Source organism: Paroedura picta, chromosome 2 (genome assembly GCF_049243985.1).
Source record: "Paroedura picta isolate Pp20150507F chromosome 2, Ppicta_v3.0, whole genome shotgun sequence".
NCBI classification, from domain to species: domain Eukaryota; kingdom Metazoa; phylum Chordata; class Lepidosauria; order Squamata; family Gekkonidae; genus Paroedura; species Paroedura picta.
In genome coordinates this window covers 64,187,318-64,209,938 of record NC_135370.1, presented here as the reverse complement: position 1 = coordinate 64,209,938, position 22,621 = coordinate 64,187,318, and the positions used below count along the sequence as shown (strand labels likewise).

The 22,621-nt window shown below is 40.8% G+C and overlaps 1 protein-coding gene across 1 annotated transcript in view; it reads right to left on the bottom strand.

The window, feature by feature from the left end:
* Positions 1 to 5,627: 5,627 nt before the first annotated feature.
* The window catches only part of HACD2 (3-hydroxyacyl-CoA dehydratase 2), a 47,849-nt gene continuing 30,855 nt past the window's right edge, over positions 5,628 to 22,621 (bottom strand). The window contains exons 5-7 of the mRNA XM_077320439.1: positions 21,003 to 21,124; positions 20,005 to 20,183; positions 5,628 to 12,870 (exon numbers count right to left, since the gene is read on the bottom strand). Coding sequence (XP_077176554.1) covers positions 12,788 to 12,870; positions 20,005 to 20,183; positions 21,003 to 21,124 — 384 coding nt within the window. The 3' untranslated portion in view covers positions 5,628 to 12,787. The remainder of the gene's footprint in view (positions 12,871 to 20,004; positions 20,184 to 21,002; positions 21,125 to 22,621) is intronic.

The following is a 22,621-nucleotide window of genomic DNA, read 5'->3' as shown; positions in this document are numbered from 1 at the left end:
CCATTCCCCGGAGTCCATTTAAGTTTGCACCTACTGCTTCACTGACTCCATCCAGCCACCTCATTCTCTGTCGTCCCCTTCTTCTTTTGCCCTCGATTGCTCCCAGCATTAGGCTCTTCACCAGGGAGTCCTTCCTTCTCATGAGGTGGCCAAAGTATTTGAGTTTCATCTTCAGGATCTGGCCTTCTAAAGAGCAGTCAGGGTTGATCTCCTCTAGGACTGACCGGTTTGTTCGCCTTGCAGTCCAAGGGACTCGCAAGAGTCTTCTCCAGCACCAGAGTTCAAAAGCCTCAATTCTTTGACGCTCGGCCTTCCTTATGGTCCAACTTTCGCAGCCATACATTGCAACTGGGAAGACCATAGCCTTGACTAAACGCACTTTTGTTGGCAGGGTGATGTCTCTGCTTTTTAGGATGCTGTCTAGATTTGCCATAGCTTTCCTCCCCAGGAGCAAGCGTCTTTTAATTTCTTTGCTGCAGTCCCCATCTGCAGTGATCTTGGAGCCCAGGAAAATAAAATCTGTCACTATCTCCATTTCTTCCCCATCTATTTGCCAGGAATTGAGAGGGCCGGATGTCATGATCTTTGTTTTCTTGATGTTGAGTTTCAAGCCAACTTTTGCACTCTCCTCCTTCACCCGCATCAACAGGCTCTTTAGTTCCTCTTCACTTTCTGCCATTAGAGTGGTATCATCTGCATATCTGAGGTTGTTGATATTTCTCCCTGCAATCTTGATCCCAATTTGTGACTCCTCTAAACCCGCATTTCTCATGATGTGCTCTGCATACAAGTTAAATAGGCAAGGCGACAGTATACAGCCTTGCCGAAAGATCTAGACTACAGACCTGTAAAATATTTGAAATAACTGAATGGAAGAACAGATTTCTGCCTCATAGCACCAGCATGTCCGAATGGATCAAAAGGCTTTCTAGTCTATCTTCTCCACATGTGGAACACCACTATTGTCTCTTGTCATGCCCCACTCAGGAAGAACTTTGGGCGAATCTCTGCTTTGATTGTAATCAAAATATGAAATAAAATCCAGCAGCAGCACATTAGTCTTAATTTGATGGGCTGCGATGTATGATTAGATTGCAACATGATCTAAGATGGGTCACAGAAGCAACATTCAGGCCTCTTTATAGGGTGGAGGAAGGAAAAAATTGGACAGATTAAAAGTGAGCGAAAGAGTAAGTAACAGAAGAGTTGGTTCTTATATGCCGCTTTCCCCCACCCGAAGGAGGCTCAAAGCGGCTTACAGTCGCCTTCCCATTCCTCTCGCCACAACAGACACCCTGTGGGGTGGGTGAGGCTGAGAGAGCGCTGATATCACTGCCTGGTCAGAACAGTTTAATCAGTGCCGTGGCAAGCCCAAGGTCACCCAGCTGGCTGCATGTGGGGGAATGAAGAATCGAACCTGGCTTGCCAGATTAGAAATCCGCACTCCTAACCACTACACCAAACTGGCTCTCAGATTAGTAGAGATGAAAATAACACCACACAAAACATTGAGAGTCCAGTGTTGCAAACTGGAGTAAAAATGATCCCTGGCCTTAGAAATATTAAAAGCAATCGTCTTAGAACACCAAGTGGGTCTTACAGGTTGATCACAAGATCTATTGGAGCCCAAATTTACAAATCTTCAGGAGACTACTTGGTAAAAGTTTTTCAGAAAAGCATGTTAAGGCAATGGTGGGGGGTTTGTTTGTGTTTTTTAAAAAACATTTTAACTGTTTTGGAACAATTATAAGAATAGTAATTTGGCTCTGGCCATTAGTCTGTTCTGATGATGGACTACACCAGCCTTTCTCAACTTTCTTACCATTGAGAAACCCCTGAAACGTTCTTCAGGCTTTGAGAAAGCCCAGAAGTGGCACAATCATGCAGAATACAGGTAGAAGGCATAACTATGTATATGCTCACCCAAAGCCCTTCCCCTTCCTCCCTCCTCCAGGTCCAACTTTGGCCATTTTGGGAGGGGGGGTCAACATAACCATATATCACCCAATAAATGTCCAATAATTGAAAAATATATTAAAAATTAACTAACTTCCACCATTTGGGAAACCCTTCCAAGGTCATCAAGAAACCTCAGGGTTTCATCAAAGCCTGGTTGAGAAAGCCTGGGCTACACTTCTTGTAAGAAAAGAAAAAAGGATTCTTGCCTTATGTGGAACACATCCATATAAGAGAGTGGCTGGCAGAGACTCCCCCCCCCCCCACACATCCCTTAGCTCTCCCCCTTACCTCTTGCTTGTAAACTATAGACACACACACACACACGGAGGCCCCCTCCCCCTCTCCTTACTTCTTGCGGCCTTGTTCGGCAGACCTCCGCTGCCACAGCTGGGCGACCTATGGCTGGATGCTGTAGGGCTCCTTTGGGCCTCTTGTGGCTGAGCTGGCCTGCTCTGCTACCATGGCTGCCCTGGACTCTGTAGGCACCGCCTCCATGGCTAGGCTGACCTGCTCTGTTACTGTGGGTACCCCAGACTCTGCAGATGCCACTGCGTCTGAGCAACCTCCTTGGCTGCTGCCCCCACCACTGACCGCCTCAGTGAGGGCTGCCACTCAGGGTCTTCTGGCACGCTCAGTGGGCAGGACTTACGGGCTTACTTCCATTTCACTGAGCATGCTAGAAGCTGTGTTCCACATTAAAAAGGCAGTTTATATACAGCAAAAGAAAGAAGGGTCAGAATAATGGAAGTGCATGTGTGCTCTATCCTTTTATACTTGATAGGAGAAATAATGATACAATAAGATAACTCAACAAGCCTGCAAGTCTGTTAGCTCCTATCTACTTAAATTATCCTCTGCACAATTCAGGTCAGGACACATATATTAGAAATGTCATACTTCAGGACAACTCCTTTAATGAGTTTTTTACAGCACCCTTAGAGGTAGGTCTCCTGGGCAGAGACCCTCCATCCTCTGTAGCCACTGTGGCTGTCCACTCCTGCTTTGCTATGTGGTCTGTCTGCTACCACATTATGCAGGCCACCAGCCTTTATGATTCTGAATGCATACCCCAATGAGGATGACATAGCATGTTCTCAGGGATAAACAAACCACACTTTTAAAAGCTAGTTAAGATACCGGATGGGGCAATTCTGAAGATAACCAATGCAGCTTGACCTTCAAAATTAAGGGGTACAACTCTGAAACAGATGGAAAACATAAGCCAATAGGCTATTACAACTGCAGTCAGTGCATCCCAGCTGAATGCATTTTTGGCTATGTTTTTGTAAAATGGGAAATTTTGAAAATGTCATCTCTGTAGGTGGCAGCTCTAACAACACCCGTACACTGCATAAGGGCATGGGATAATTATTTATGCATTTTGAAATATCTATACGTCTGTGGGGGTGAACCCCACCGAAAAAATCTTTGTTTTAATTCATTTTGACATCACCTCATTTCAATCACAGGCACCGAAAGCAGCTGGGCGAATTTTCAGGAGCACAAATACATAAGGAAGAGCAAGTCACCCAAGACCCTGCTTCAACAGATGTACTAAGCTGAATGGTTTCTCATATAATCAGTTGGGTCTGGTGCAAATACTGTTTTCAGCATGAATGATAAATAGCAGATGAAATTCTGAAGAAGTGAGCAGTAACTCAAAAGCAGTAACTCAAATTTTGATAGTCTTCCAGGTGCTACTGCCTGAAAATAGTTTTCTATTGCCACAGGCAGTTTTACAATGGCTACCCATTTTGACCAAATAGCGCTGTTGAAGGATAACACAGTGTAGCCATTAGCAATTAGGGTTCTGTGCTTCTGTGTCTGAAGCGGCCATTCCAGGCCGAAGCAGACAGTGCCGCGGTGCAGAGGGGGAAGGGGTGGCATTGGCACTCGTGTGCCAATTGGCGCACATACATAGGTGTGTGCCACTGGCATCTCTCCCCGCACCGCTGGTTGCTTCGGCCTGGAATGGCTGCTTCGGACGCTGAAGCGCACAACCCTAATTAGCATGTTGGACTAGGATCTTGAATCCCCAGTTTGAAACCCCATTTTGCTATATAAACTTTCTCTGGTTAACCTTGAGCTACTCTCAACAGCTGTGAGATAGAGGGAGGATAAAACAGAGGATAAGAAAATGTAAGTTGACTGGATATCCTATTTGGAAGGTGGAATATAAATGAATAAATAAGCCTACACAATTAGCTGTAATACCAACATGTTGGTTGTCCCCAGCCTGAAGGAACTGCATCTGACGTAAACCAGGGTCAAGGCCTTCTTGATCATGACCCCAGCCTGGTGGAATGAGCTGCCAATTGAGATCCTGATGGAAATACCAAGGTTCTGCATGGCCTGCAAAATGGTATTCTTCCATCAGGCCTTCTTGAGGTCAGAACAAACTAGCACCTAATAAAATCTACAGGCCTCCTTATTAATCTCCAGGTTATTCCCTCTGAGTTAGAGCCCGATTAAAATATCATTACCATACTATCCATAAAACAGATCAGGAGACAGACTGATGAGCCAATGTAATGGGGCACCTAGTTTTAATATTTTAACTGCGATTTTATGAACAATGTACATGTGACATATGTTGTATACTGACCCTAGTCTATGTGTGGGGAGGGGAGATAGAGTAAAATAAAATAAATTAGATTCACTTTTTAAACTCTGTGTACATATAGTGGAACAAAGGCTTGAGACTTCATTTTGAAAAAAATGTCTCCATTATCAAGTCATACTCACAGAGAAAACCATGTGGGCATCCATATGCAATACTTAATACCTCCCAAACTGGTAATCTAGTTCTACTATTCTAGTACTTCAAGGTGTGTGCAGTTCCCCCTAGGATAAACAATTCACCTACTCTAAGATAAACAGCTCACCATCAACCCGTCTTTCTGGTACAATTATAACCTGACCTATCCTTATGTACTGTTACTTCATGCAGAGCCACAAAGGAACTTGGTCCCTAGATGATATTTTATATTAGCTCACTGTACAACTTAGAACATGCCTGAGAATTTTCATCAGTATACAGGAGTTCCTTGGCAGAAACACTGGTGTGGAAAGGAATTTCTGAAGGTGGAAAGTTTGAAAGAAACTGACTTATACAATGCACCACCCTAACCAAACATTAGAGGGCAGTACAGTACAGAGGAAGTGATTAAAACTGCTATGACTTTACTCAATGCATTACTGATTTAAAGATAGGCATGTTATGGTTGAACACATGCAACAAGCCCACAGCTCTAACCAAAATTAAAAAGCTACCTTGGGAGATATGTCTTGAGGAGGACTGCTGCAGTGCACAATATGTCTGCACAGAGTCTCTTCCCAGAGTCCTAAACCAAATTGCTCCTCAGGATATCCTTTTGGAATGGTGGGGTGGGGAGAGAAACACAGCTGGCCTGGTGGTGGAATGGACAATTTTGAGCTGACAAGTGGCTTCAGTTACCACCTAAAGAAATAAAATAACACTTGGCTGTGGTTTGATAGCTTGCTGAGTTTCATTCTTAGTGTTAATCCTAATCTTAGTCTTAATCCTAATAATGTATTTTGGACAACTGAGTGGATACCAGACACACAAAGCTGGTCTCTAGAGAGGCAACATACACATTTGCTACACTGCTGTTTCTCAACAGAACAGATAGCAATACAAACACATAAACTGTTAAAGGTTTTTTTAATTGGTTTGGGAAATTTACATCGTAAACCACTGGATTAGTTATCATTCTAAAAATTGCAGTGTGTTAATACCAGTTATTTTAAATTTATCTATTAGGATTGAAAGCCATTTTAAAAAGCAAAAAGAAATGGACAGTCTATACAAAACCCACTGAAAACACCTTCATGCCAACAGTTCTAGGAATTAAGCAAGTATCCATCCATACAAATATCCTTACATTAACACATTATTCCATTCTGGGCTCTTGTAGAATATTTTAGCTAGTGCTTAATGATTGTTAATACTCGAAATCCAGGCATATGCAACTAATTAATTTCACAATGCAATTTGGAAATATTATTTACTCTGCAAACCATTTAATTACATCACCAGATACAGATACCTTTTAAACATGCTTTAAAGTCTTTCAGGGTCCTAAGTTATACAAGATTTCAAAATGCCCAAAAACATGTACATTATTGTAAATTCTGTAAACCAGAGTTATAAAAATTATACAATTATATATTTAACAACATAGAAAAATTACAAAAGACTACCAATTTAGCCAAATGCTATCACTTGATATGCATTAAAAATCCAGTTGTATACCAATGAATATTTTACCTCAAAAATTATAATAGCTTTGCTTGGCTGGACCACACAAAAAACAACCTTTCCAGTAAATGAAGTTACTTGACAGTACCATGAACATGGTCATTTCCCCCACAATCTCTTATTTTAGAACAGTTTGTAGTTTTCCAAGTGAAACATCTCTCTCTTCATTCCAAACTAAGATAATGCAAAAGTTAATATACTAAACTATGTTTTAAATACAATTATGTACATCACAGAAACCATCATCATATAAGTAAACAGTTTCTGTTGTAACTTTGCCATACGTGCAGAAGAGAAGTTGAAACCTCATGAATAATTGTTTAGGTTACAGGGGAAGAATGAACTCATATGAAGTATATCCAGAATGCATACATCAAATAACATACCTTCTGTATCATGCCTTCTGTGTCAAACAAAAACTATGGAAGTTACATTAAGAACAAAGAGTACTAAATCCTGACACTGCAGCCATGAGCTGGATTCTAAAGATTGTCTTGAAGTTGAGTCTAAGGCAGATTTGAAGACAAGATTTACTTGATTTAATACCCATTTTGTCCACTGAAATTGAAAATAGAAATTTTAAACCAAAAACAAAGTTTAACCTTTGGGAATATTTCCTGTGATAGATAAGGGGTATTCATATACATGTGCCTTTGTTATTAACAACTAGGGGGTTCCCTTGACAACGGAAACATGAACTGAATATTGTTAAGCCAATGACAAAGTTGATAGAATAGAATCTTCCTATTCATAACACACTGGATATGTCCCAAGGCGTCTAGAAAGCTTGCTGCACATGGAGGCTGCTGTGTGTATTAGCAGTTGTCCTTCAATTCACAAGCAGGAAAACACACAGGAAAATCAACACTGCATACTCAGATCATTCATTGACTCACCCAATTAAAATGTAGTAGCTGTTATTTACAATGGCACATCTTTGCTAAAAAGAGTAAGAATTGCAGCTTATCTTTGACCTAAGGTAGCAGTAAACTAATCTTAAACTAATCTTAATGTTCTATTATATAGTCTGGAAGGCTTGTAATCTATTGACTTATTGACTTATATAGTCCCCTTCATTTCAAAGTTGAGAGAAGCTAAACTGCTGAAAAGGAACAGTGTGCTAAAATCACACTTTAGACAATTAAAACCTCTTCAGCTACAAAGAACCCATGATTTAGAGTCAAACAAGATGTTAAATTCTGATGCACCAGAATCTCTCTTTTTTGTAATGAAAAGTAGCCTTAGTAGGCTGCATATTTGATGGAATGCTCATCAGAGGGAGAAATGATTGCTTAATTCTCCCCCCCCCCACCACTGAAGTTATTTTTCCAGGCAAAATCACCCCCCTCCCCCATGCTGCTTTTCTCTTCGCGGGTGAAAAGTTGGATTCCTTGACAAGTAAGACTTTAATAAGAAAAAGACTCTGGGGAAATGATATTTCCCCATTTTGCTTCCAATGGAATCCATATGTTGCTGCTTTTCAATAAAATATTAGCCACTTGAACTGTTATATAGATTCAGTGAAACACCCAGCTAAGTCTTCAAACAGGATTTTTAATCAAAGCAACAGTCCTTTACTGTTTTCATCACCATTTGCCTAGATGTTTATTCAACAATCTGTCAGTTACTGGCTGGGTATGCCCTCTATAACTGATAGTCCTGTGAAAAGCCTGCTGAACATACAAAATCACTGTTATCAGAATATGAGTTCTGTGATTCCCACCAATATCATGGATGTAAATTTCCAACAGTGGAAATTGGGGAACAGTTAATAGCAGTTCCTTTAAAGCAATGCTATTTGAAGACAAAGGGCAATACTGGAGCAGAGACCGATATACAGACACAATCCAGAAATAAGGCATGGGTTCCGTCTTTGGTGACGTTGTGCATCTGCAATTGTAGAGGGAGGCTGATGAAGAGCAGCGTTAATTCAGAATGCACCAAGGAATTCAATATGGTTTAAATATCCACTCATAATTAAAAGAATCAGTGCCAATAACTTGAAATTCTTCCTCAACACAGCTGTAGAAAGAAAGAGTCTAATAGACTTAGAAGCAATCAGCCTTCAAGTCATGCCTTCCCTCAGCCAGATCTCCTTCATACACATCAGGGGAATTGTCATTCAATGAAGAGAGTATATTTTAAGGAAGAACATGCTTTAGTAGATTGTTCATGATACATGTACTTCTTCCTCCCCCACCTTCTGCAACAACTGAAAATAATCTTCAATGAATTATGGGATCTGAATGCTGTTGAACTAAATTGAGTTAGGTTCCTTCCTTTCTCAGAATGGATATTCAACTATGGCTGAGAATCCTGGCTACTAGAAGGAACCAAATGCCAGTTTCCACACGTCCATTACAGTTTGGTAACCAGTCTTCAACAATTGCCACGCCGGGGACAGAAGGAGAAAACTGAAAGCGTGACTATTAACCAGGTTTGTGCCAGTCACAAACAAATTGAAATTGGTTTCTGATTGCTGACCTTGCTGAACTTTCAAACAGTCTGAAATCTGAAATGTAACTTTAAATCTTAAGGTCTTCAGTTGCAATGCATGGTTTCAGTAAAAAGAGTGATGGAATTACTTAAGACAGTATAGCCATGTTCATGCTTTAAAAACTACCTTAACTTTTCATGGCATTCTAGAACCAATGGAATAAAGAAAAGAGCAACTGTGTAGCTTCATAGCTCTTGTTCCACATCCATCAGGAATTACATCATTTTTTTTCTAGCCTGCAAAAGTGCACTGGAGGCTATGATCACATTTTTGCCATGTTCTTGGTATACAGTGGAGTGGCTAAGAAGGTGCTATATTAGCCTCTGCATGGTCAGGATGGGTCAGAGAAAAGCTGTTGCTCTAAGATTAGCAAATGGAATGGACAGTCTAAAGCAAACTCTAAGCAAACAATCTATGGGGGGGGATCTGAAAACAGTAACTGAAAAATGACAAGTTAATTTCAAGCTGACTTGCAAGGCCTTCCTATAAGACCAGGAAAAACTAATGAAGGACATTAAGATTATACATACACTGAGCAGGTCAAAGTTACTTTCGCATTTCATGGAATAATTGTGTGTTTGAGCAGTGACAAAAAGGTACCTTCTATATAATAGCAGAGCTGCTTTCCTGTTGTTTAAAGGAACAGAACCATGTAGGCAGGCCTGTCATACTCAATTATCACCTTGTCCCAATCTCAAATTAAATGGCACAAGGAGGAACTGCACATTTGGTGCTGCCCATATAGTTCCAGTCTTTATGCATTACAGCAGTGCTATGGAGTGAAATCATACTATAGGGGCTCTCATACCACTGCTGTAATGAACAGGGAAGGGATACTTCATTCCTTATATCTAATTATGGACAATATTTCCAGAATACTGAAGCACCCCAGTGACTACAGGTAAAAAAAAACCCTGTAATTCACACATGCCTATCAATGGACAAAGCCATATTCATACTGGGGCTAGTCTTGCCATGACTTTTTCTATATACAGATCACCTCAGTGTATGGAAAAGTCATGTGATGATCACCAGTAAGAATACTGGGTTCACCAGGAACAGAGATCAAATGGTTTACAGTTTTTGCCTCTACAATCTGGGAAGGCAGCATTGGGGCTAATCAAAAGCCAGACAGTAGCAGATTGCTGAAAATGGGAGGACAAGAACTGGAGTCAAAAGTATTAAAATCCAGTGGGTGCTTGAAACAAAGGGAGGAATAGAGTCAATCAAAACTACTAGAAAGAGAACAATCTTTATGGTTTCAAGAAGTTCTCAAAACTATTTTTAAACTGAACCTTCACAAGCACTGACAAAGGTACAGTAGGGCAAGAAAAAAAATAACACAATGACCGGAGTGAGCTGTTGTACAAAAATGAAAGGAGGCTGCGACTAAGTAGCTACCATGAAAACAGGAGGACTCTACAGAGACTGCTTTATACTCTCAAAACATCTGCTTTACATAGCACACTTTTAAGTGTACACTCACACTATTCAAAAGGGCACCTAAAAATGTCACACTCATATATGACAAATGTGTGTATCCTTCTACATATGTAATAAGGGAATAGTATGCTTAAAAGCCTTCTGGCTGCAGCTAAATACATACTTGCCATGAATATGTGTCACAACTATTATAGAGAGACTGGGAATTTAGTGTAGCCAAAGCATGCTACATAGTGGATTTGGCCAGTGGGTAGTGCAGATGGTGGAAACTTGGTCATAGTATTTGGCTAAGGCAACGGAGTTCTATAGTTTCTCCTTGCTCCTGCTAGAAGGGTGTATGTAGAGTGAAAGGAAAACACCACGTATCCCAGCCTGAAGCCCTTATAAATTGTGTTAAGTGCGGCTGTACCTCTACATGTTCTTGATGGGCTCATGAGTGCTACAAGGTCATAGCTGTTAAGATTTGCCACAGCATATTTGGTGAGGTCATGCTTTTTAAATTTTATAAAAACACCCAATACAGAGACCAAGAAGACAATGAACCCTCCCTTTTGAAGTCAAAAGCACTTGGCATGAAGGATGCCAAGATTCCTTATCTATTCGCAGGGATAAAATAAAAAAGGCAAAGGCAGGTAGGGCTATGTTGTTAGACAAGAATGAAGGGGTACAAATGCACTGGAACAATTAATTAAATTGACAGATCCCGCTCTTGGGATGCAGCCCTCATATAGGCATGAGGTAGATGCAGCTGGGATAGGCAAGTGCTGATAGCCAGCTTTCCATGCAGTTGTCCACCAGCATCTATGAATATATTGTAACCTATCTGTTCCAGGGGACACACAGATGATATTTTTGTCCATTTGGTCTCGGGGTTGGTAGGTTAAGCTAAAAGGGAGGAATGCAAAAAATCTTTCCTGAAGATTTACTGCATGTCTTGCCATGAAAACCTACAGCCTGGAAGGGCAGTGCCACATAACCAAGCTGTGGAGGATGACTAATCAAAGACACCTGCAATAAAGGATTGAACATTCAACAGTTGCCCATGCATTTTCTTTTAAAACTGCCACATGAATGTTCCATCGTATATTTTGTACTTTGGTTTACGGAGCACCCCCTCATGACCACTGATTGAGTACAACTATGGTAAAAAAAAAGATACAATGAGATACAGTGTTTGAATAGTACAATGGGAGATTCGGGGAGGGAAGAATATGACTGTAACTGGCCTCAGAGGAGCAGAGCGCACCCTGCAAAATGATCAAAAGAAATTCAGTGAGCACAATGGGACTTTCTCTGGCAAAAGAACAAAAAGAACTGGGAGGGCAATAGAATGAGCAAGTAGAAGGCTAGGTACATTTCTAGAAAGTACACCACTGAACACAGAGGTCCATAGTGAATAGGTACAGTAGACACTGCTTACAAAAGAAAAAAAAATACAAAATTCTTCTATTTTAGTACAACAGTAAGGTTTTCCTACCTTAAAACAGTAGGCAACCTTGGCCATTTTAACAACGTTGGTAAACAAGGAGTCAATAAGAAATAATTAGCATTTCCTCCTAGACTGTTCTAAAAAGTTTATTTAATCAAAATCACATCTCTTGCCTGATGCTGTTATAAAAGTGCAGTTCTTTGAATGAGTAAACTTTTGAAGTCAATAGGATTAGTACTGCATTCAGGAACAAATTAATGGTGCTGTTAAAATATTCTCAAAACTCTAAATAAATTCACTGTAGGAAAAGACTGCTTATAAGACCTGTTCATATGCTGAACATTAAACCTTTAAATGTCTGTTTATACTCACAGAATTTCACAAAACATACATATTATATTTGAACAGTTAATTCAAAGCCATAAAAAAGTTCCCAAATGATATTTTTCTACACCAACTACAAATTTGGTTTGTATGTGTGAATTTCAATAAACCTGGGCCTCTATTTAGGAAAAAGAAGTCAAAATCAGCAACAGTGTATTCAAGTTTGAGGTAATATAAAACTGTTGCACCTATGGAACACACATTCTTGTACAACACTGCACTACTTTTAAGGCCCCACTGCAAAAAATTCAGTTGTGCAGATTATGCAACCAGTTGCTGAAGTCACTGAAATGCATTGTCTATAGGAGGACTGTGCCTTGAATTCCAAGGAGCATCCTTTCATCCACCAACAAAGAGTCAGCCAAGTCTTTCGTGGGACTCCGCTAGTGGGACTCAGACAAACTAATAAACCAAATCGGACACTATAGCTACAACAATGTACATGAACATCTGACATACAATCAAGCATTAAATAATAAAATAATCCCAATTTAAGCACTGTACTTTATCTCTCATATCATAAAAATAAACAGGCTATAATGGAAGTTTTTAGCAAATAAATTAAAGGTAAATTAACGATAAATATATCTGAATTTCACCATATATGGACATGCTGAAAATGCAACTTCATGGGCTGATGATCTTGTCAAGGAAGTTATCAGTGCTGTAAGATATTTCTTGAGAAGTTTACCAAACTTTTTATTTTGATTTCTTGATTTAATACTCTACCGTTGATAAAACTTCAGAAAGTTTGCTTGTTTTGAGGTTTGTGCATAGTTCTGAACACCACAAGTTATTCTGCTTTCTTCTGTTCTTCAGCAGGTGAAAGTACTTTTCTTCTCTGATGTAGCATGTGAAAATACAGCTGAGGGAAGACTGAAAGCAGAACAGAATCATGTAAGCATTCTGTCTGTCCATAATACAATGAGGCCTTTTAAGGTTTCTCTCACACATGCACTCAAAAGTCCAAAATGCCAAATATACTAGCAATTTCACCAAAGTTTCAATTCCTTGCTTGGAATATAACCCTTCATGGTTTATAATGTCTGCCTTCAATATCAAGTGACCCCTAAAACTGAGTTGTACTTCAGTTCAAATCACAATCCAAGGTGGAAAAGAACTTCTCTCGCTTCCACACATCCACTCAATACACCGCTATACAGAAACACCCCAGATACTAAAGAGCTATGTCTAATAAAGTCATAGCTGCTTTTGTTCTAGGCATCAGGAGTCTCTTCCTCATATTACTAGCACTTCACAAGTTAAAAGGTATAACTTCCTGTGGTGTCATAGCTATTACAGGTGCGTTTAGAACGCAGGAAAATTACATTCTTCAGTGTAATTCATAAGTGCTTTTTAAACCCTTTAAACACACAAAAAATTAATTATTGTTTTAATGATGTTGTTTACCCACCCTAAGCCATAATGGAAGGGCTAGAAAAACAAAGAGTTGTTTATTTATTTAAAAGACTTGAGCCTGGGGACTTTATTCAATAGTAAAACATATCTTTGGAATGCCCTACCAAAAAAACAACAAGCTAGATTATTAGATGAGTTACTCTGAGCCTCAGGAACTCTCTTCAATTTCAGGATGAATACTACAGTTTTATCTGAACAATAAGCAGTACAGTCATAGATGATCAACCTAACCCAAATTTAGTGGGGAAAATAAGCATGGTTTAAATTTTCAAGAGTTTTAAGAGATTGGCAAACTTCATTCTTCTGAAAATCAAGGTTGGGGAATAGTTAGTGTATCAAAATGTAATTTAATTCATATGCTGGTCAACATTAATGGTTCCACATTTAATTTAATTCTAAAATTATTTTGATTCTTCACATTGCAATTATATGGTACTTGCTTAAATAAAACAAGTCTGCACAAATGCACCCGCTACCCCAATGTCCAGAGGCAGAAAGCCATAGAAAACAGAAGTAGGATTTTGTTGTTCAAATGATACATTGGTTCTTTCTAGGATGGCTGTCTGAAGATACAAAACCAGAACAATGTAGTAAACCAGAAAAATGTAATAAAGCTATCAGTTGCTTTCTAAACTGATTTATTTCACTCAAATCACAAAAAATGTACAGCTCCTGTTAATTATTGTGTAACTAGTTATTGTTTCTAACCAAACTACATAATGTAAAGTATGCATGGTTCCTTGGATTCAAGAAGGCACTAGAATAAAATACAAATAAGACAATCTATGAATGATTCTATAACAATAAGGGAGGTGTTGAAAGCTATAAAGAAAATGAAACCGGACCAGATAGTTTACCAGAACTATAAATGCTTCAAGGGTTAACTTGTACAACCACTACAGCATACAGGGGATGTTACTTTACAGAGTGGGATGATACTAGAGTCATGGAAAGAGGCTAAATTAACACTAATACTCAAGGAGCTTGACAAAGAAACTAGAGACCAATATCTTTAAATAGGACAGGGTCCTATTAAATAAAAGAGTAAGGCCACCTGGGGAGGAGTTAGGGCGGGCCCTGTCCAGGATAAAAACTCAGAGGGCCCAATCAGGAGCCGCGAAGTGGCTCCTGATTGGGCCCTCCAAGTGTCCATCCAGGGCAAAGCAGCAAATGGGGAGGCGCGCAAAGTGCCTTCCTATTGGCCCCTCACCAGGACAAACCAAAATTCCATTCACCCAGCCCAGTCCGGCTGCCAGTCTGCTCCAGACCACCAAAGGGAGAGGAGGTCAGTAGGGCTGCCAAGGGGGATGAGAACAGAGGCTGCGCCAGCCCTTTTCACCCCAAGGCTGTCCTAACTGCCATGTCCAACTGCAAATTGCCTCAGAACCCTGACAGAGCTGGCCGGAGGCTGCAGAGTGCTCCCCTCCCCCCCTTCAGGCCTGCTGCGAAGGAACCTCTGACAGGCCCTGACTGAGGGGAGGGAGGCCTTTCCAAGAGCAACGCAGGGGAGCCTGAGGGCCTTCCTTTTGAGGGGGGGACTTTCCCCTTCTGCCAAACAGTTGCCTGACAGGGAGGCCACAGAAAAGCCCCTTCTCACTTAAAATACTGCTCTGCCCGGAGGTTAGACACAGCCAAGCCATGTGTCTTTCTTCTTTGCAACTCTCTCCAGATTTGAGGCCACTGCACAGCGTTATTCTGCAGAGGAAGCTGGCTCTTTTGTCTCCTGTTTCATCTGCACAACAACCCTGTGCAGTAGGCCTCAAGTCTTTCAGTTCAACAACAACCTGTGTGGGAAGCCTTAAATGTTTCTTCTCTACCACAACTCTGTCCAGAGTAGCCGTTTCTGCCTGGGGAGCTGATCTTTATACTCTGCAGGTGAGCTGTAATTCCAGGAGCTCTCCAGGCCACACCTGTAGGTTGGCTACCCCTGGGTTGGAAATATTCCTGGAGGTTTGGAGGTGGGACTTCAAAATCATACAATGCCTCAGAGTCCAGCCTTCAAATGAGCCATTTTTGCCTGCAGTTGGGAGGGAGTGGTGCAGGAGTGTCCCTCCTGGCCTATGGGTTATGGCCAGCCCTCATCAGCAACTGTTTGTATTCTGGGGCGCAGACAGGCAGACCAGCATCAGTCCTGTGAGTCTGGAAAGTGCAGGAAGATCTAAATAAGTGTTTACAGCCTGAAACTAAATAGAGAACAAGTAAATGTCTGGAGACACATCGTAACTGAAATAGTAACTGGCAAATAACCTTGGCCTGGCAAATAAAAAAACAGTATTAAAAACCTTACTAAGGTCAAGACTGCTGTGCACAGACAGTCTTCCTCTTAGGGTTGCCAGCTTCTCTGTGAGGCTCGCTACCCCACCTCCCTCATGGGGAGTCTGCTATGGGGAGAGAAGGGGAAGACGATTGGAAAATGCTTTGAGACACCTGAGGCCTGCTGGGTCACTGCGGCCCATTCCCAGTTCTCTCAGATATCTCACAACCCTACATACCTCACAGGTTGACTATTGTGGAGAGACACATGGAAAAGGTGTTTGTAAACCGCTTTGAGACTCCTTTGGGTAGTAAGCAATAGGGTACAAAAATCCGTTCTTCTAAGGAGCAACCATGAAAGAAGCATGTGGGCACATAACATTTTACCAACAGTGAAAATATGGGAGACAGAAGGAACAGGGTGGACACCTGTGTACAGTGACTACCCTATGTGTATTAGGGCAGAGGGGCATTTCGGTGTCTGTGGCCTAATTCACACAAGAAGGGAAATGACGCAGAACTGGGGGGAATTGGTTGCCATGTAATCTTCCCCTAAGAAGAGTCTCCAGTCTGATTTTCCCTTCACATATCTGAGGACATGGCTCTGGAAAGCTCATCTGTAACCACTATGCCACAATTCCCAAAGGTCAGTCCTCTCCCATAATCAACGAACATTCCACACCACAGGTTCTTGACACCCATATCTCCACACCCATGGCCTCATTTGCCACCATGCCAACCACAACCTCCCACACAACACACATGACAACCCCATGCCCTTACAGACTGGACAACTCCTCCCCTTCCTCTTCCCACTGCCAAGCTCTAGCGCCCGTTGTATTCTTGGAGACAACGGGCTTTGCCCCTAGTATAATTATAAAAAGACTATAAACGGTTCACAATTTTAGCAGAAAGGCTGCCATTATTTTTTCAAGAATTTATCTATTAAGATAGTGGTTCTCAACTGCTCTTACCTTGCAACCCCAAATGTGGCGGCGGGGTCACAGCGGGCGCACGCGCACCGGCTGCATGCACATGCATGCCAGCAGTATGCACACACAGCAGGGACCTTTGGAATATCTCTGCCACCGCCCGCTGCCGCTGCTTGCCATTGCCGCCACAGCAACCAACCTGGGGACCCCCAAGAAGGGACCAGGTGACCCCTTCTTGCGAACCCTAGGCTGAGAACCACTGCATTAAGATCAATGTGGTTTTTTTAACCTAAAAGATTGTTAAATGATATTAGCGCCATACTTGACATTTTTGAGTAGTTAAATATAATGAAAAGCACAACAAAAATTGAGTCCAACAGCACAGCTGTCCCGTAGATCAGTCAGTACCGAGACTGTAGATCAGTCAGTACCAGGCTGCGGCTCCTCCTCGTCCTTCTCAGCTGCTGCCTCGGGGGCTGCCCTACCACTCGGCTGCCGGCTCACCTTTGGTGCTCTCCAGCGGCCGCCATGGCTGGGGCTTCCCCTCGGAGTGGCACTGCGCAGCTGCTGCTGGCAGTGCCCCCCAGTTGGCGGCGGGAAGTCAGGGGCGCTGGCAGGAGAGCAAGCGTAGCAGGGGCTCAGGTGGCGGCGACATCCCTCAGCAAAAGACTACCCCCCCAGGCCTCAGTAAAATTGTCAAGCGTTGACCGATCCCTGGTGGTAAAAAGTTGGGGACCACCGTAATAGCACCTTTAAGACCAACAAAGATTTATTCAAGGTGTGAGCTTTCGCGTGTATGCACTTTTCCTCAGACTAAATGAAACAAGCATACAGATATAAGGCAAAAGTAAATTATGGCAAATTAGTAAACTGTCATAATATCCAAACTAAGTCATATTATGCCACGTAATTCTTTGCTAAAACAGCTAATCAATGCTTTTGAGTTTAGTTGTAGTTCACAAAAACACTGGAGAAATAATACTGTCCACGTTAGTAATGAATGGCAGACATTTTCCCAGTTTGTTAAAACAAATAATTAAGTCTAGTTGCTTACCCCATTCATTTTTGTGAACTACAACTATACTCAAAAGGGCTGATTAGCTGAGAAAATTTCTTAAATTTCTGAATCTGAGAACATTTCTTAAAAGGGGTGAAGTTGATTTATATTTCACAGACAGAGCAGGTAACAGTAAATGCAAACTTAAATAAACCATGTGAGATTCAAAAAGGGACTACATGAGGTTGCCCTTTGTCACATCTCCTGTTAATTTTAACTCTGGATATTTTGAATAGAGATATAAGACATGAGAGGATTGGAGGTACCAAGATTTAAAAAGAGGCAGATAACTTGTTATTGACCTTGAAAGATCATTTAAAGCAGAGGTCCGCAACCTTTTTCAGGTTGTGGCCCGTTGCCAAGGGGTGGGGGGAGAGGGCAACCTGGGCCCATGCGCTCCCAAAAGGGCACAAATGCGCATGTGCGGTGGCTCTGCGCATGTGTGCATGTGTGAAACTGCCGCATGTGCACGTTTGCATCCCCACTGGGTGCAAACGCGCATGTACGGCAGGTCTGTGCATGCGTTTGAGCCGCTGGCATGCTGGCGGCCACACTTCCTTCTCCACCCCCCTCCCGCAGATGAAAACAGTGCCTTTCCAAATGAAACCAAATTTGTATACTCTAAAAGCAACCTGTGCTCTCCTTAAACTGGCCTCTGTCAGCCTGGAAAACAGTGACTTAGAAATAGCATACTGGAACAAATCATTAAACAGTCTGTCCTTGAGCAGCTTCTCCACCCCCCTCCCGCAGCAAGAAGCTTGCCCGGCCACAAGCTAATCGGCTGCTTTGGCGGTCAATTTGCTTGCGGCCTGGCGAGCTTCTCGCTGCGGGGGGCGGCAGGGAAAGGGAGCTGCGGCCGGCTGCCGAAGCTCTCACGGCCCGGCACCAGTTCGCAGACCGGGGGTTGGGAACCACTGATTTAAAGGGAACAGAACTAATGGTGGCTAAATGGAAAGAATTTGGTTCAGGAGCAGGATTGAAAATTAATAAACAGAAGACAATGATATTAACTTAAAATGAACATACAAGAGCAAATGGACTTGATGAAAAGAGCTGGTTTTGAAGTTGAAAAGAAGGTTGAATTCTTTAGGCAAAGTGTTGATGTATTTGATTGTATCTTATTTCAAAATAATTATGTTAAAATGGAATGACATTAAAAAGGATTTTTAATTGGAATAAATTACAATTGTCTATGCTATGAAGAATATGGCGATTAAAATGAATGTTTTACCTAGAATATTGTTTTTATTTCAGACATCTGATGCACCTTTTAAACAATGGCAGGAGGATATTTCTAAATTTATTTGGCAAGGGAACCAATCTTACATTAAATACAAAATGTCTGCAAAATATTGATGAACATGCTAGAATTTGCAGAGATGGCTAAATTCACTTCTTTGATTAAGGAATAAAACAGTAACTATATTCATTGCTAACTGGAAGCCCCTTACTCACTTTCTGCATAAAAGGGGGAGGGGGGGAGAAAGGATGCTTTGTGTTTTTGAGAAGAAATTTATAAAGAACAAAAAAAATTGTAGTAATTTTGTAATAAAATTAAAGAAAGTTAATCTTGTTATAATTTTGGATTAACTGGCAATTGTTTACATCCCTGCCGCTGAGAAACATTACACTGGTATCTTTAAACCTTTTTAAACTTGCTTCTTCTGAACTTTTATCCTTTTGTCATAAAATTTCTAATAAAAGTGTCTTTAGAAAGAAAGATCAATCTATATATTTTTATCCTATCCTTCTTTCACGAATTTCAAGGACTTTATACACTTCATAAAACTACATTTCTATCATATAGTGTCAACTGTAGATAAGCTTGCCATCATTATGTTTTACTGTATATGCAACAAGCTTATTTTAAAGGCTTTTCATTAGTAATACAGGGGCTGAATGTAAAACCCAAACTTAAAAACAATTCCTCTACTATATTACATCAAGGAACTACCGAAGCTGAAACCTCACAACTTTGTATGTAATTTCTTAACGATCTTTAAGAATAGATTTAACATTCTTCAAACTACCAAACTACCATAAACTCCCTCTGCCTAAAGGACAATAAGATGAAGAGAATCTTCCACAAGTTATAGGGGCAAGTCTGTACAGCTGCATGATAGTTGGGCAATTGGACCATATCAGGATTGTATTTATGTGCCCTATTCAGCCCTCAGTCAAGAGAAAGCACTTGTATTCACTGCTAATTTTCATTTCTGAAACCCAACTAATGTTTAACAGTGGTTAATGCAAGACAACTGAAAAAGGATGAACTACTGATACATTTTAAGCTTCTTTTACATATTATGACTCACACTACAAAAGAATGCAACTGAGAAGTGCACTTACGTGGAATATAGGACATCATAATCAGGATCAGGAATGTGTAATAATCAAATGAGAAGTTGTATTTGTTAGGTAAACTAATGGAATACAAGCCGGACTGTCTGACAATGGGCAGAGCTGCATATATTGTGAGCAGTTCACCTGACACTCCCATTGGATACAGTACAATGAACAATGTGTACCTAAAAACAAAAACATTTAGACAGGTTTAATATTCAGAGACAAGGCTGAAATTGGGGTTTTCATAATTATCTTAACATGACCTGATTATATTTAATTACTCAGGAGCCTTATAAAACATTTAACCAAAGTCAAGCTTGCGAGATGAAAACAGTGCCTTTCCAGATGAAACCAAATTTGTATACTCTAAAAGCAACCTGTGCTCTCCTTAAACTGGCCTCTGTCAGCCTGGAAAACAGTGACTTAGAAATAGCATACTGGAACAAATCATTAAACAGACTGTCCTTGAGCAGCTGGAACACAGCTGGAGCTGTGATTTCTAAGACCCAGCATGGATATCACAACAACTAGTCATGTCAGACCAACCTTATCTCTTATTTCGAGAAAGTGACTACCTTGCTGGATCAGGAGAATGCTGTGGACATAGTTTATCTGGATTTCAGTAAAGCTTTTGATAGGGTTCCACATGATATTTTTGTTGACAAGTTGGTAAAATGCAGTATGGATACTAATTCTGTCAGGTGGATCGATAACAAGTTGACATATTGTACCCCACCTGCTCCTCCCCATCATAAGCTGGGCTCTCTCTCTCTTGGGGGAATGGTGGCTCGGCAGGGCTCTCCACCTCTCTGCCACCCTGAGTTAGAGAATGCTCATCTCACGCAACATTTATGAAGATTACTAACCTGAGCAATAAGTCACAATGTTATATTTGCCAGCACACATTTTCTTTCTCTTTCTCTTCCCATTAGAAAAACTAAACATATTATCATGAAGTACCAACTTGGCAATCAGGAACTGTTGAAATCCAGAATCCTTACCTGGCCCATTTTATGATGTACGGAAGGTGGTTTAGTAAACTGAAGGTATAAAAGGAATAACGTATAATCTCGGTGATCGTCCAAGCAACAACAAAAAGAAGGACACTGTCTTCACTTTGCACCTATTGAAGAGAAATATATCACATCCTTAAATAAAGTTTTCTTTTAAAACAAAATCTTTCCCCCCAAGAAATTAATGTATTTAAAAGAGATTGCTTTATTGCATTCAGTAAAAAGAGTTATGAACTCTATGGGAAAATCTGTACTAATATATGAATACATAACCAAACAAGTTCTGCTCATATTTCTATAACAGATTGCATTAGTTTGCATCTCAAGGACAATACACCCAAAGTCATGAGAGAATTTAAAAGGAACATTCCGAACCAGATTCCCATCTATACAGACAATGTTCTTAATAGCTGCTCGATAGGGAAGGCATATAAGAAGGGTTTTTCCATGACAAGTTTTTGGCAGCTGATGTTCTCTTCAAATGTTAAAAGCAGTAGTTGACCACATGGACCTTGGATGGGGGCCAGTTCCATGGTCAGGACTCATGTGATCACACTTCATCCATGTGGCTGGGTAATTCAAAGAGTATTCCAGCTGCACAGGATATCCCAAAGAAAGAGTGGCTCTCACATGCTAAATAAGCCCCTATGCCATGCTGTTATACAATAATTCTCACAGCCCCAAAAATATACTCTGGTTTCTCTTCAAATCACACAGTCCGTAGAGGGCAGCAAGTTATACGACTTACACACCCAAATCATAAGTTCTAAAGGAGAGTAAAATTCTATTTGATGGTGCTGAAGGAATAGGAAGGACTGGCTGAAAGATCAGGTGTGGTTCCATTTGAACAGAATTAAAGTCCTGCTTGCATAAGCAATGGGGGAAAGGCTTGGGAAAGCACATGAAAAGAAGCAAAGTAGCAATAACCTAACCAAATGCTATTCTCCAGCCTCAAACTGTAAGTGCTCCCATGAACCAACACCACCTCTAGCCAAAAACTAATTAAGAACAAATGTTGATTGTCCGCATAACTAACTCAGACCAAGACCAAATGCTCACATTAGCTCTTCTAAATGCAAAGCTGGCACAAGAATATCTATGTTTGGCAGTGGAAAAAACTAGTTTGTAATGCACATGACTGCCCAATCAAAGATAAATTGGCATTGGACTACAAGAAAGCTACATTACGAGTGCCGCTAACAGTTGCCTTATATCAGTTTTTAAAGCACAAAAGCATATTCCAGTGCCCTGCTTTGATTGTGCACCCTACGAGATTAAATTAATACGTTAAAAATCCAGATTTCAAGAACATGTTTATGAATTTTTACTGTCTAACGCAGGGGTAGTCAAACTGCGGCCCTCCAGTTGTCCATGGACTACAATTCCCAGGAGCCCCCTGCCAGCGAATGCTGGTCTAACTTTTTTTACTACTATTGCTATTGCATCATTGTCCATTACTGTTGGTATTAAAAATACTTTATCAAAAGTACAAAGTTGTCATTATTAATATTAGTCTAACCACTGGCTTTATTTATTTATTTATTTATTTATTTATTTATTTATTATTTTTATATACCCCCTTCCCTTGTGGCTCAGGGAGGTTTACC